Source organism: Pongo abelii, chromosome 6, assembly GCF_028885655.2.
Source record: "Pongo abelii isolate AG06213 chromosome 6, NHGRI_mPonAbe1-v2.0_pri, whole genome shotgun sequence".
Taxonomy (NCBI): Eukaryota; Metazoa; Chordata; class Mammalia; order Primates; family Hominidae; genus Pongo; species Pongo abelii.
The window spans coordinates 51,985,715-52,000,471 of record NC_071991.2 but is presented as its reverse complement, the minus strand read 5'-3'; the positions used below and the strand labels follow the sequence as shown (position 1 = coordinate 52,000,471).

Below are 14,757 nucleotides of genomic sequence, written 5' to 3'. Positions count from 1 at the left end.
TGGAAGAAAGCAATACTCTGCATATAAATTCTCCAATTTTCAGATCATATGATCCGTGCTTAAAACATAGTCAATGTATATTGTATTTAGCAAGGTATAGGTTCTGGAGATGAAAATAAAAGCTACCATACACAGCACTTGTTATGTACCAATCAGCTAAACCCTTAATAAGAATGTCTTTAATCTTAAACTTAAGTGTTATTACCACCCTCATAGTGATCTACACATTCAGTGCAATCCCTGGCAAAATCCCACTGACTTTTATTTTTGCAGAAATAGAAAAGCCAATCCTAAAATTGGTATGGAATCTAAACGGACACCTTCCCTGGGCCTCTTACTTGTTTTGCAGCAAGTAGGTGCAAGTAGGTTAATGTGGCATATTACTTTTATTGATTTGTGTGTGTTGAACCATCGTTGCATTCCAGGAATCAATTCCATTTGGTCATAGTGCATTACCCTGTTAATAAGGTATTCAACCTGTTTTCCTACCATTTTGTTGAGAATTTTTGCATTAATATTGATAAGTGATTTGGGGGTGTAGTTTTCTTATAATGTCTTTGGCTTTGTATCAGGGTAATGCTAGCATCAAAATTAGTTAGGAAGTTTTCCTTTCTCTTTAATTTTTTTGGAAAAGATTGAAAAGAATTGGTGTTAGTTCTTTCTTTTTTTTTTTTTTTTTTTATTTAAGACAGAGTCTCGCTCTGTTGCCCAGGCTGGAGTGCAGTGGCGCGATCTCGGCTCACTGCAAGCTCTGCCCCCTGGGTTCACACCATTCTCTTGCCTCAGCCTCCTGAGTAGCTGAGACCACAGGCGCCCACCACCGCGCCCAGCCAATTTTTTGTATTTTTAGTAGAGACGGGGTTCACTGTTGTCTCGATCTCCTGACCTTGTGATCCACCTGTCTTGTCCTCCCAAAGTGCTGGGATTACAGGCGTGAGCCACTGCGCTCAGCCGAATTGGTGTTAGTTCTTTAAATGTTTGGTAGAATTCACCAGTGAAGCAATTAGGTCCAGAGCTTTTCTTTGGTGGTAGATTTTATTTTTTATTTATTTTTAGAGACTTGCTAAAGTGGCTCACGCCTGTAATCCCAACACTTTGGGAGGCCGAGGCAGGCAGATCACCTGAGGTCAGGAGTTCGAGACCAGCCTGACCAACATGGAGAAACCCCGTCTCCACTAAAAATGCAAAAAATTAGCCAGGCGTAGTGGCACATGCCTGTAATTTCCAGCCACTCGGGAGGCTGAGGTAGGAGAATCACTTGAACTCGGGAGGCAGAGGTTGCGGTGAGCCAAGATTGCACCATTGCACTCCAGCCTGGGCAACAAGAGTGAAACTCCATCTAAAAAAAGAAAGGAAGAAAGAAAAAAGGCAATAACTACAGTTACAATCCATTGTTACAATACTAGGTTTTATGATCACCCGACTATTTATCTTTATTAAGATCCTTATTTCTTCATATAGCTTCTACTTACTGTCTAGTGTTCTTTTATTTCTTCTTTTTTAAAATTTATTTTTGTCTTGTTTTTCTGAGAAAATATCACTCTGTCACCCAGGTTGGAGTGCAGTGGCTCAATCTTGGCTCACTGCAACCTCCACCCCCAGGGTTCAAGCGATTCTTGTGCCTCAGCCTCCCAAGTAGCTGGAATTACAGGCATATGCCACCACGCCCAGCTAATTTTTGTATTTTAAGTAGAGACGGGGTTTCACCACATTGGCCAGGCTGTTCTCGAACTCCTGACCTGAAGAGATCCACCTACCTCGGCCTCCCAAAGTGCTGGGAATACAAGCATGAGCCACCATGCCTAGCCTAGTGTTCTTTTATTTCAGCCTGTGGAACTCCCTTGAGCATTTCTTTCAGGGCTTGTCTAGTGGTAATAAACTTCTTTGGCTTTTGTTTATCTTGAAATGTCTCAATTTGTCCCTAATTTTTGAAGGACAGACTTGCTCGATATAGGACGTATGGTTGATGGTTTTTTCTTTTAGCAATTTGAATATATTAGCCATGTGCCTTCTGGCCTCTAAAGTCTCTGATGAGAAATCTGCACATAATCTAATTATGGATCCCTTGTCAGATGAGTTGCTTCTCTCTTTCTGCTTTAAAGATACTCTCTTTGTCTTTGTCTTTCAAAAGTTTGACTATAATGTGTCTTGTTGTGAGTCTCTTTGAGTTCATCTTAATTGGAATTTGTTGAATTCTTGGATTTTTATATTCATGGATTTCATCAAATTTGAGAAGTTTTGGCCATTATTTATTTAAATAGTCTCTGTGCCCCTTTCTATTTCTTTCCTCATTCCTGGACTCCCATGATGCATAAATTGGTTCACTTCATAATGTCTCATTGGTCCCTTAGGCTCTGTTCACTTTTCCTTCCCTTTTAAGTTAATTTTTGTTGTTGTTGTTGTTAGAAATGAAGTCTCACTATGTTGCCCAGGCCGATCCTCAAGCAATCCTCCTGCCTCCTGAGTAACTGGAATTACAGTGTATTACAGGGATAGATCATGGCCAATTGAATGGAGATAGTCCATAAGAGCTGGCCAATTTTATGATTATTGGAAGACTTGCATCAGGATAAATAGCTGCTTTTTTTCCCTTTTAGAACATGATTCTTCTTGGATAATACGTTCACATTAATTTTCTATGAAGTGCCACTCTTTCTGAAATTCTTTTATGATTCAATATACACCAACAGCATTCTCTATTTTCCCATCTTCTATGCCATGTTTCTATGTTGTTTGAGGTATGCAGAAATCCATTTCACATGCACTCATATACAGACCACAAATTTAGTGGAGACAGTATCACTGAACAGCAACACCATTGCATAAGTGTCTTTGTTGTTGTTGTAGACAGGGGATCTCACTATGTTGCCCAGACTGGTCTCAAACTCTTGACCTCAGGTGATCCTCCTACCTTGGTCTCCCAAAGCAATGGAATTACATGAGCCACCATGCCTGGTCACATAAGTGTCTTTTTATTCTTCCATACACATAATTATTTTTGAACCAGTGAGAAATGTATCTGGCTTCTTCAGGCAAACAAAGCTTTAATTAAAAAAAAAAAAAACTCCTGGAATGTCATCAGCCAGAAGGAATAACAATGCAGGAAAATGATGTGGTTTTGTTGTTGTTGTTTGATTTTTTGTTGTTGTTGTAGTTTGTTTTTTTCTTTTTTGAGATGGAGTCTCACTCTGTTGCCCAGGCTGGAATGCAGTGGCATGATCTTGGCTCACTGCAATCTCCGCCTCCCAGGTTCAAGCGATTCTCCTGCCTCAGCTGGGATTACAGACGTGTACCACCACAACTGGCTAATTTTTGTGTTTTTAGTAGAGACAGGGTTTCACCATGTTGACCAGGCTGATCTTGAACTCCTGACACCAGGTTATCTGCCCACCTCGGCCTCCCACAGTGCTGGCATCACAGATGTAAGCCACCATGCCTGGCTTTTTTTTTTTTTTTTTTTTTTTGAGACAGAGTCTCACTCTGTTACCCAGGTTGGAGTACAGTAGCACAATCTCAGCTCACTGCAACCTCTGCCTCCTGGCTTCAAGTGGTTCTCATGCCTCAGCCTCCTGAGTAGCTAGTACTACAGGCACACACCACAACTCCTGGCTAATTTTTGTATTTTTAATAGAGATGGGGTTTTGCCATGTTGGCTAGGCTGGTCTCCAACTCCTGACCTCAATTGATCTGCCTACCTCGGCCTCCCAAAGTGCTGGGATTATAGGTGTGAGCCACAGCACCTGGCCCTCTTTTTATATTTTTATATTTTCTATATGTTTTATATTTTTATATTCCTTAAAAAGGTGTTCAATTAGATAGCAATTTTAGCTATGCCAAGGCTGGAGTGCAAAGGCACAATCGCACCTCATTCCAGCTTTGAATGTCTGGGCTCAAGCAATCCTCCTTTCTCAGCCTCCCCAAGTGCTAGGATTATAGGCATGAACCCTTTTATTTAATTCCTTTAGGGTAAAAGAAAAGAAAGAAATTGTCCAGCCATAATCAGTGACCTTAGAGTCAGCAAGCAAGTAGTCTAAAAATGTTAAGATGTAATTTTGTGCTGAAACTAATTGAGTCAGGTTTCTCTCACTTGCAACTGAAAGAGTTTTGACTGATTCAAATATTTGCCTTGTTAGATATATAACAACAGTGATTTATTTTCTCACCAAGAAGACCCAGGGATCAATATTTCCACTTAAGCAACTATGAGTCAAGGCTCTTTTGAAAATTGCAATGGAACAAAATCCAAATCAAACTGTTTTAAGGAAAAAAAAAAAGGAATTTATTGGCTCACATATGTGAAATGTCCACAGGTGAAGCTTCAGGAATGACTGTATCTAGGTGCTGAAATTATACAGTCAGCACTTTCTCCCTCTCTCAGTCTCAACTTCCTTTGTATTGATTTATTCTCATGTAGGTTCTCTCATTGTAGTGGCAAAGATGGACACTAGAAGGCATAGATGGCCACCAATTTAGCAGCTTCCACTGAAAGAAATCTTACTTCCAAAAAACTTAAACTACACTCATTGACTCAGCAAGCATCATGTAGCTCTGAAGGAAAAAAATCACTGTGGTCAGAGAGATGTGGTGCTCTTTATAGCAGCAGTAGGCAGACAAATGCCTAGGCAGATAGGGGCGGGTCCCTGGAGAAACCCCACCTCCAAGCTGAAGACAGTGTAAAACCTGAAAGCCAAGCAACAAGTCAAATCCACGGATGAGATTGAGAACCTGTCTTCCCATTTGACATGCTTTCCTCTGATTGATTCTCCACCCTTCACCTATTTTACATATACCTACCCTTTCCTAATTGGTTTTCTACACTGCCATACCCACCTTTGAAGGGTGCCTTTGCTTTAGCCTTTCTTTGCATACTCACAAACCAATCAGCATGCACTTCCCTATTCTGAGCTCATAAAAGCCCCAGACAGCCACACTGAGAGAGAAACCAACCGACGGGGGAGGGGGGTGAGCGGGAGACCACCTCTGCATCCCCTCTCTGCTGAGAGCTATTCCATTTCTCAATAAAGTTCTTCTCCACCCTCCTCACCCTTCAATTGTCAGTGTATCCTCATTCTTCTTGGACATGGGACAGGAGCTTAGGAACCACTGAATGTGTGTACATGCTATAACACAGGAAAGCTGGGTCACACCTGGCCCAGCCACGGACTGAGCCAATGCGCAAGCCAGACTTGGCTCAGGCAGACTGAGTAGGCAGGGCACCTCCTGCAGCAGGTAGCATGCCTGAGCAAGGCCCAAGGTGGCAGTGGCACTGGCTGGAGGTCCCTGGCTGGCAAAATGACTGAGAAAAATCCTGCATCACTCTGGCCTAGCCTAGGTTACATGCCTGCCATAATTACCAGGGGTAGAATCAGCTTTACCCCAGTCATGTAGACTGACAGTGGGGAAGGGGTAGTTCTGGAAACCAAAATCAATATGCTATGACTGAAACAGAGAGAGACAGAGAGAGAGAGACAGAGACAGAGAGACAGAGAGAGAGAGAAAGACAGGGGATGCTGGGATGCTGGGTAGGAAATGTGCAGTTCAATAATCTGACAGGATCCCCCAATACCACCTCCTGGGCTGCATTCTAGTCATCTCTTCTTGATAATTATGTTCACCTAAAAGAAAGAAGCTGAGGCAAAATTAATATAAGTTAGAGAGTTTATTTGGGCCAAGCTTGAGGATTGCAACCTGGGAGCATAGATTCAAGTTGTCCTGCATATGCACTCTGATTAGCAGCAGTTGAAAGTGGATTTTTTTTTTTTTTTTTTTTTGAGACAAGATCTCGCTCTGTTGTCCAGGCTGGTGTGCAATGGTGTGATCATGGTTCACTGCAGTCTCAAACCTCCTGGGCTCAAGCAATTCTCCTGCCTCAGTCTCCCATGTAGCTGGGACCACAGGTATGTGCCACCATTCCCGGCTAATTTTTTAATATTTTGTAGAGATGGAGTCCCCCTATTTTGCTGGCCTCAAACTCCTGACCTCAAAGAATCCTCCTGCCTTAGCCTCCCAAAGTACTGGGATTACAGGCGGAAGCCCCCACAACCAGCCAAAAGTGGATTTTCGAAAGTAAAAAGGCAGGGGCAGGTAGTAGGCTGATACAAAGTTGTTTGTCAGGAATTCTCACTGGCTTACAAAATTAACATTGATTAGTGATTAGCTATACATTGTTAAACTATAGGGTGTGGGTTATAGTGTCCTGTGTGACATTATTAGGTTAATTTATTGCTACTTGTTGCAAGAGCAAGTAGTTTCTTTTTTCTTTTCTTTTTTTTTTTTTTTTTTTTGAGATGGCATCTTGCTCAAAAGAAAAAGAAATTTATTACTCACATTTTGAAGCTTTTGGGGAGAGCAGGTCAGGTGCCTCAGCCCGTCCAAAAATGGCTTCGACAAAGCAAAAGCAAGTGGCCCTGGGACTACTGCAGTTAGGGGTGGAACCTGGGTGAGCATTCCTGCACAAGGGCCTAGGTTTTGTGTGGCTTGAACTTCCCCCTACAGTGCCAAGGGAAGGAGTGCGTGGGCTTTCTATTGGCTCACTCACATGTGGGGCAGAGGGAACCATGGAAGTGGAGCTTGAAAGTTTTCAGTGGTAGAACACCAAAAATGCAGTCAGATTCTTCATTATATGGGGTCACCTCTCAAATCCAGCCCAGTTTTCTGATACCAAGAGATTCGATGCAATAATATCCCGTCCATTAACCAATGGATGGTTATGGAATTCTTTCCCTGGTAATTATAACTTTAAAGCATTTTTTTAACCCATCATCCTTTAGTTTATGCCTGTTTAATCTGGAAGGATGTGCAGGCACAGTCCATTTCCAGAGAGAGAGTAAAGTGATTGTTAGCCAACCATAAACACATACGGAGGCACCCTTCACTTTGTACTGTGGCACCTAGCCCACGCAAGTGAGGAACACCTCTGTTTGTACTCTCTCGCTGTCGTATTCTCCTGTCCTTGAGCCCCTCGGTTTGTTTTTTAGTTTGTTCTTCTGCCCGTCCTAAGATACCAGATTCATTCTTGAGGCCAGCCAGGCGGCCTTGGTGTTGACCCAATAGTGGTGGGGCAGTTGCACCTGATCCTTAGCCTGTGTTACTGGACAGGTGTCAAACCTTTAAAGTAAAAACAAAATCCTAAACCCTGGCTGGGCCTTCTGCCTCATGCCTATAATGCTAGCAATTTGAGAGGTTGAAGTGGAAGGATCTCTTGAGCCCAGGAGTTGGAGACCAGCCTAGGCAACATAGTGAGATCTTATCTCTACTAACAATTTTTTTTTAAAAAATTAGCTGGGTATTAACTTTGAAGTTTACTGCTTTTGGTCAAAATACACTCTTCAGCTAATGCGCTCTTCCAGCTGGTTGTCTTGTTGCCTGCCCTGTGTTGTAAAATGAGGGTCCCTTACTGCATTATCAAGGCAAAGGCAAGACTGGGACGTCTAGTCCACCGGAAGACCTGCACCACTGTCGCCTTCACACAGGTGAACTCAGAAGACAAAGGCACTTTGGCTAAGCTGGTGGAAGCTATCAGGACCAATTACAATGACAGACATGATGAGATCTGCCATCGCTGGGGCGGCAATGTCCTGGGTCCCAAGTCTGTGGCTCGCATCACCAAGCTTGAAAAGGCAAAGGCTAAAGAACTTGCCACTAAACTGGGTTAAATGTACACAGTTGAGCTTTTTGTACATAAAAATAATTAAAATAATACAAATTTTACTTAAAAAAAATTAGTTGGGCATGGTGGTGCACGCCTTTAGTCCCAGCTTCTTGGGAGGCTGAGGTGGGAGGATCACTTGAGCCCAGGAGGTTTGAGACTGCAGTGAGCCATGATCACACCACTGCACTCCAGCCTGGACAACAGAGTGAGACCTTGTCTCAAAAAAAAAAAAAATTCCCAACCCCCATCAAGTAACTGAACGGACCAAATCTTGGCCAAGTGGACCTCAGAGTAAGTTTGAAAACTAAGTTCTTGGCTGGGCATGGTGACTCACACCTGGAATCCCAGCATTTTCGGAGGCCAAGGCAGGAAGATCTCTTGAGGCCAGGAATTCAAGACCAGCCTGGGCAACATAGTGAGACCTCATCTTTACAAAAAAATTTTTTTAATTAGCTGGGCTAGCTGGGCGTGGTGGCTCACGCCTATAATCCCAGCACTTTGGGAGGCTGAGGTGGGCAGATCGCGACGTCAAGAGGTTGAGACCATCCTGGCCAACACAGTGAAACCGCATCTCTACTAAAAATACAAAAATTAGCCAGGCGTGGTGGTGCACGCCTGTAGTCCCAGCTACTCGGGAGGCTGAGGCAGGAGAATCGCTTGAACCCAGGAGTTGGAGGTTGCAGTGAGCCAAGATCGCGCCACTGCACTCCAGCCAGGTGACAGAGCAAGACTCCATCTCAAAAATAAATAAATAAATAAATTAGCTGGGCTTGGTGGTGTACACCTGTATCCCAGCTGTTTGGGAGGCTGAGGTGGGAAGATCACTTGACCCTGAGAGGTCAGGTCTGCAGTGAGCCACGATTATGCCACTGCACTCCAGCCTGGGCAGACAGGATGCAGACCAGGCACACCTCCTTATACGCCCTCCCTCACTAACTATGATTAAACTTTTTCCCTAAGGGCTTAGAAGAAACCAGCTCTTTCAAAAGATTCCACTGCTGATGTCAACCAATGGGGATGCTGCCCCTTCTTTTTTGACCTGTTAAGAGACCCAGTAGGGTTTTCACCTCCTCTGCTTCACATTTTGACATCAGAGGGCCAAAAATCCCACCTTCAGATCATGCCAACCTGGCCATTCTTTTATTCACGGAACCCATGAAGGGGCATGAAGCTCGGTGTTTTTCCTTTCATAAATATTCATGACTCCTCCTATGGCTTATTGAATATGTATAGTTGGCCGCACTGTCCAGCATACATTCCTGTTCCCTTTGTCCCTCCCTCAAAGTGTCTGTTTCTGGCTTCTGGCAGGAGGCTGTGCTTCGCAGCCTGTCAGAATGGCCACCTGCAAAGCTGCAACCCTTTCTGAGAAATAAAGCTCTCCTTTGCAGATTTATGAACTGCCTCATTCTTCAGTTGACAATGTATACCAATGAAAAGATGGATGAAGACATAGATAGTGGTGGCTCATGCCTGTAATCCCAGCACTTTGGGAGGCCAAGGTTTCAGGATCGCGTGAGCCCAGGAGTTCAAGACCAGCCTGGGCAACATAATGAGACACCATCTCTACAAAAAATGCAAAAATTAGCTGAGCATGGTGGCACGAACCTGTAGTCCTAGCTACCTGGGATGCTGAGGTGGGAGGGTCACTTGAGCCCAGGAAGTCACAGCTGCAGTGAGCCATGATCGCACCACTGCACTCCAGCCTGAGCAACAGTGTGAGACCCTGTTTTTTATTTATTTATTTTTATTTATTTATTTTTTAAAGACATAGATAGGTAGCTAGAGTAATACAGAGATGAAAGGGAGAGTATTCACACGCTTCTTAAAATAGAAATTACTAAATTTTATTTTACTTAAAGTTAACAGAAAATGACATATTTGTGAAATTAAAGAATTTTTTTTTTTACTACTAGAGATATTAATTCCCAAAAGAGTCATTTAACATTAAGAAAAATGATTATGGTTATAAAAACTACTAAATGGGCATATTTCACAGCACACACACAGACATACACACACAGCCACACACACACAACTCTAAGAGTGATTCTGTGTTTTCTAGGGGAGAAAATATAATTTATTTTCTTTCCCTCATAGGTTCTTAGGTGAAATAGCCTCCTAAAAATAAAAGTCAGCAGAAGTTTGGCTGGGCACTGTGGCTCATGTCTGTAATCCTAGCAATTTGGGAGGCTGAGACGGGTGAATCACCTGAGGTCAGGAGTTTGAGACCAGACTGGACAACATGGTGAAACCCCATCTCTACTAAAAATACAGAAAGTAGCCAGGTGTGGTGGCAGGTGCCTGTAATCCTAGCTACTCAAGAGGCTGAGGCAGGAGAATCGCTTGGACCTGGGAGGCAGAGGTTGCAGTGAGCCAAGATCGTGCCTCTGCACTCCAGACTGGGCAACAGAGCAAGACTCCATCTCAAAAAAAAAAAAGTGTATTGAGTCATTGCTGTACCCATCATGCAGGAAAGGCTTCTCAGTTCAAATGGATTTCTTTCTCAAGGCAGTGGCTTAGGGGCCTTGCTTAAATAGTATTTTAACAAAGACTCATAAATCCTATAGTGACAAGAGAGCATCTTCAGGTTTCCAAAAGGTGGGAAAATGTCGGAAGGTAAATCTATGGGAAGAGTAAAGTCTATGGCGCTTTTGTCTATGAGCTTATAAGCAAACCCTGCAAATCCTATCTTTAGGTGGGAAAGGCAGAGAGGAGGCAGCACGACCTTTTGTCTTTGTAAATTGCTGTCCTGCCATCAGGCAAGCAGAGGGAAGGGTAGAGTGTCCCCTGCCCTTTAATCTTCTTCAGCTCCACAATCCCTAGTATATTACAGAAGAATATTTTGGTTTCTTTCAGTTTTAACCACATACTTCCATTTTGAAAGCATCCATTGATATCCTGATCCATGGTAAAACTTTCTCTTTGGTAGACTGCTGCAGATATCCAATTCCAAGAATGTCTGTGAGGGCATCATCACTGTTACACTCTCTCCCACTACACCCTTTTGCTGACCTCTTTATTATTATTGCTTAGAATTCTTTTCCTTTTTTGGCTTACGGCTGTGATGTGGCTGGAAGGTGCACTCTCTTAGAAGAGGAGAAGGATAGCTTGGGATTTAAGTCTCATAAGGCCAGTATCATACATATTGTATTAGTCTATTCTCATGCTGCTATGAAGAAATACCCAAGACTGGGCAATTTATAAAGGAAAGAAGTTTAATTGGCTCACAGTTCCACAGGGCTAGGGAGGCCTCAGGAAACTTACAATCATGGGAGAAAGGGAAGCAAACATGTCCTTCTTCACATGGAGGCAGCAAGGAGAAGTGCTGAGCAATGAGGGGAAAGCCCCTTATAAAACCATCAGATCTGGTGAGAACTCACTCACTATCATCAGAACAGCATGGAGGTAAAAACCCTCATGATTCAATTACCTCCCACCAGGTCCCTCCCACCACACGTGGGGATTATGGGAACTACAATTCAAGATGAGATTTGGGTGGGGACACAGCCAAAGCATATCACCAAACCATATCATATTCAGCAGGTTTGAGGGAAATGCTATACATATTTATAAGGGGATTGGGTAAACACATATGTCACATACATCCCACATTTACTTTGAGACTGAGTTTTAGCATTAAAACGAGATGGAATTTGGCTCTTTACAACAAAAAGTGAACTACAGGATACACAGACAGTTTGTGCAAATCCTCTATAAGCTGCTGAAACTGGCCAAAGGCCTGCAGTAGCTTATCAGAAAAGAATGTTTGTGAGGCCCGTCCTTTGTCCAATCAGAGTTGTAGTGGTCTGGGTTGTAAATCAGGATTGATAGCTCCTATTGTTAGGGAGTTTAGCCAAAGGAATTTAGACATTTGCCATGCCAGCCAGGCCCTGAACCCTCTGCCCGTAGGTAACTTCATTTCCTGAAGCTTTGAGTGCAACCTAGTTGATAAAGTGGTGTCTATTTTGGTCTCTCAGATCACACACTTTCTTTTTCTTTTCTTTCCTTTTTTTTTTTTTTTTTTTTTTTTGAGATTACTCAGGGATTACAGGCCTAAGCCACCACACCTGGCTTCAGATCATACTTTCTTCCATGCCATTAATTTGCTTTCAGCCTTGTTTAGTCTGTTTCTTGTTGCATCTAGTTAATTTATTACATTTGTAATGTGGAGAAATATGAGTCAGTACAAAGAAGTAAGAAAGTAAGAAAAAGTAGAAATCAAAACCAAAAAAGCAGAACAAAGAGAAAGTTCAAAATGATGACTATCTTCTGTCTGTGTAGAAAAGACTGTGAAGTAGGGCACACCTCCATAAGAGAAGTCACAGGGAGCCACATCTACCCACCCATATTTATGTCCTTTGACTTGCTTTTTTCTTCTTCTTTTATGTTTATTCCTCCTCCGCAAATAAGTCACTGCACTCAGGAGAGAGACCGTTGGATAGAAGGGGGGAACAGGTGTTATTCCTCTGGTGATCTTGGACATCAGATTATTTTTTTGCACCCTACAAAACTATAAAGTGAAGTTTTGGCAGTTCCTCAGAAAGTTACCAGTGGAATTTCTTTCTTTCTTTTTTTTTTTTTTTAAACAAGTTTATTTAAACAACAAGACGTTTGACTTGAAGGGAAAACTATCTAGGATTCTTTTTTGTTTTAGAGTAATTTATCCCTACTTAAAGACAGATTGCCCTACATGTAACAGCTATGTACAAAAAAGTTATAAAATTGTCCTTGGTTTTACAATGATAAATGAAAAACATTAAAATTCTGCAATTGAACAAGGTATGCAAGGATTTTTATGTTGTTGTTGTTGTTAAAACAGTGAGAGCAAAATAACTTACTGGAATATAAAGATAAGAGCTGAATGAGCATGCCACTAATGGAGAAAGGGGGTATTTTCACAGAATCAGTATCTTTCCCCATCCCGTCTCCACTTGATGTCAATCAAAACATACCATTGGCTGTTTAGTTTAAAAAAAAATGCAATATGCTTGTGCACATATACCAGCTACTTTATGTACAATAAAGGAATGGGGAAGGGGGAAATGAAAGAATAGAGAAAACTATATGGTAGTAGTCAGGATGTAGTGGAACCAAATTGCAGTTTTCTAATTGAGAATGTAATCATGGTCTTTAAAGAACAGAGTTCTGGAGTAAAGAACCAGGTTCCCTTTTCAGTAGACACCTCCCCGTCTGCTGTTGGAACACATCAATTGTATCTTCAGCCTCCATTTCCAGCTGTGCAGGTGTGTCTGTTTCATTGATTGGTTGCCCGTCTAATCGGAATCTGATCTGCCCGATTGACAATCCCTGTTGTTCACAATAGGCTTTCATTAATTTACTAAGTGGTGTATGCCTCTTAATCTTAAACTGCACCACAGAACCATCCTGCCCCGCCACCTTCAAATTAATATGATCGTTATTCTCAGACTTGACTCCTTCCTTGGGCTTTGCGTCGGCCATGGCGAGCGCTGGAGTCTCCTCAGCTGCAGCTTCACAAAAGAGGTACCAGGTCCGCACCAAACGAGCACACAAGCAGCACCAGGAGCGGCAGAAGAAGGAGGCAGCAGTGGACGAGGATAGAGCTACCAGTGGGGTTTCATATGATCCAGAAATTCCATTCCTAGATAGTGTCAGTTCTTTTTTTTTTTTTTTTTGAGATGGAGTCTAGCTCTGTTGCTCAGGCTGGAGTGCAGTTGTGGGATCTTAGCTGATGGTAACCTCGCCTCTCAGGTTCTAACAATTCTCCTGCCTCAGCCTCCCAAGTAGCTGAGACTGCAGGTGTGTGCCACCACAGCCGTCTAATTTTTGTATTTTTAATAGAGAAGGGGTTTCACCATGTTGGCCAGGCTGGTCTTTAACTCCTGATCTCAGGAGATCCACCTGCCTCAGCCTCCCAAAGTGCTGGGATTACAGGTGTGAGCCGCTGCGCCCGGCCCCATACTGTCAGTTCTCATTATATGTAGTAATTATGTTATAAAGTCCCAGCAAATACTGAACTAGCAAACACTGAACCATTGCTTTTAGGAGAAATTCTGGGTTAGGTTTCTGCAAGGCTTTGGTCACAATATTCTCTCAACTGATCAATACATAATCTTGTTTTATGTGTGTTTCTGTTTAAAGACAGTTTATTGGCTGGCTGGCGCCTGTAATCCCAGCAGTTTGGGAGGCTGAGGCGGGCAGATCACGAGGTCAGGAGATCGAAACCATCCTGGGTAACACGGTGAAACCCCGTCTCTACTAAAAATACAAAAAATTAGCTGGGTGTGGTGGCGGGCGCCTGTAGTCCCAGCTACTCGGGAGGCTGAGGCAGGAGAATGGCATGAACCCGGGAGGCAGAGCTTGCAGTAAGCCGAGATCCTGCCACTGCACTCCAGCCTGGGTGACAGAGCCAGACTCCGTCTCAAAAAAAAAGTTTATTTAGGCTAACAGCTCTCGGGCCTGAGTGAAGCTTATCTAACACATATTTTTTCTCATCATCAGGGTTCGCTTGTTCTTAAGAACACAAGACAGCCCTTCAGCACTATGCTTAGGGCCACTTAGAAGAGCAAAATCACCAATAAAAAGCACAAAAATGCAAAAATCATGGCACTAAATGTACTGTGAAAAGCACACTTGTGTACAGTATGAGAGCTGAAACAAAGGCAGATCTTTCTTGACCTCGGCTGAAAATATGGACCATTTTTTTCTTTTTTCTTTTTTAAAAAATTGAGGTATAATTTTAAAGTGAAATGCATAGATCTTAACTGAGTATTTTGATGAGTTTTTTTCCTTTTGTTTTTTTTTTTTTTAGAGACAGGGTTTCACTGTATCACCCAGGCTGGTCTTGAACTGCTGGGCTCAAACAATCCTCCTGCCTCAGCCTCTTCAGTAGCTGGGACTACAGACACAAGACACTATCCCTGGCTCCACAAACTTTCCTACTCAATTATTTTTTTCATACAAATATCCACAAAATGTAAAAATGCCAGATGTGGCCAGGAATGGTGGCTCACTCCTGTAATCCCAGCACTTTGAGAGGCCAAGACTGGCGGATCACGAGATCAGGAGATTGAGACCATCCTGGCCAACATGGTGAAATCCCGTCTCTACTAAAAATACAAAAAGTT

At 42.8% G+C, this 14,757-nt stretch overlaps 2 protein-coding genes across 2 annotated transcripts; one reads left to right on the top strand and one right to left on the bottom strand.

The window, feature by feature from the left end:
- Nucleotides 1-7,355: 7,355 nt before the first annotated feature.
- On the top strand, nucleotides 7,356-7,655 carry LOC100436523 (large ribosomal subunit protein eL8-like). The gene has a single exon (XM_054559338.1). The coding sequence runs from the start codon at nucleotides 7,383-7,385 to the stop codon at nucleotides 7,653-7,655; it is 273 nt and encodes a 90-aa protein (XP_054415313.1). The 5' UTR covers nucleotides 7,356-7,382.
- A 4,792-nt stretch (nucleotides 7,656-12,447) lies between these two features.
- On the bottom strand, nucleotides 12,448-13,215 carry LOC100936665 (small ubiquitin-related modifier 2-like). The gene has a single exon (XM_054560767.2). It carries the CDS (start codon nucleotides 13,109-13,111, stop codon nucleotides 12,782-12,784), a length of 330 nt encoding a protein of 109 aa, XP_054416742.1. The 5' UTR covers nucleotides 13,112-13,215; the 3' UTR covers nucleotides 12,448-12,781.
- Between the last annotated feature and the right edge of the window lie 1,542 nt (nucleotides 13,216-14,757).

What these genes read in the sequence shown, in the direction of transcription:
- LOC100436523 (XM_054559338.1), top strand. Translation starts at nt 7,383, where the DNA reads ATGAGGGTCCCTTACTGCATTATCAAGGCAAAGGCAAGACTGGGACGT.
- LOC100936665 (XM_054560767.2), bottom strand. Translation starts at nt 13,111, where the DNA reads ATGGCCGACGCAAAGCCCAAGGAAGGAGTCAAGTCTGAGAATAACGAT.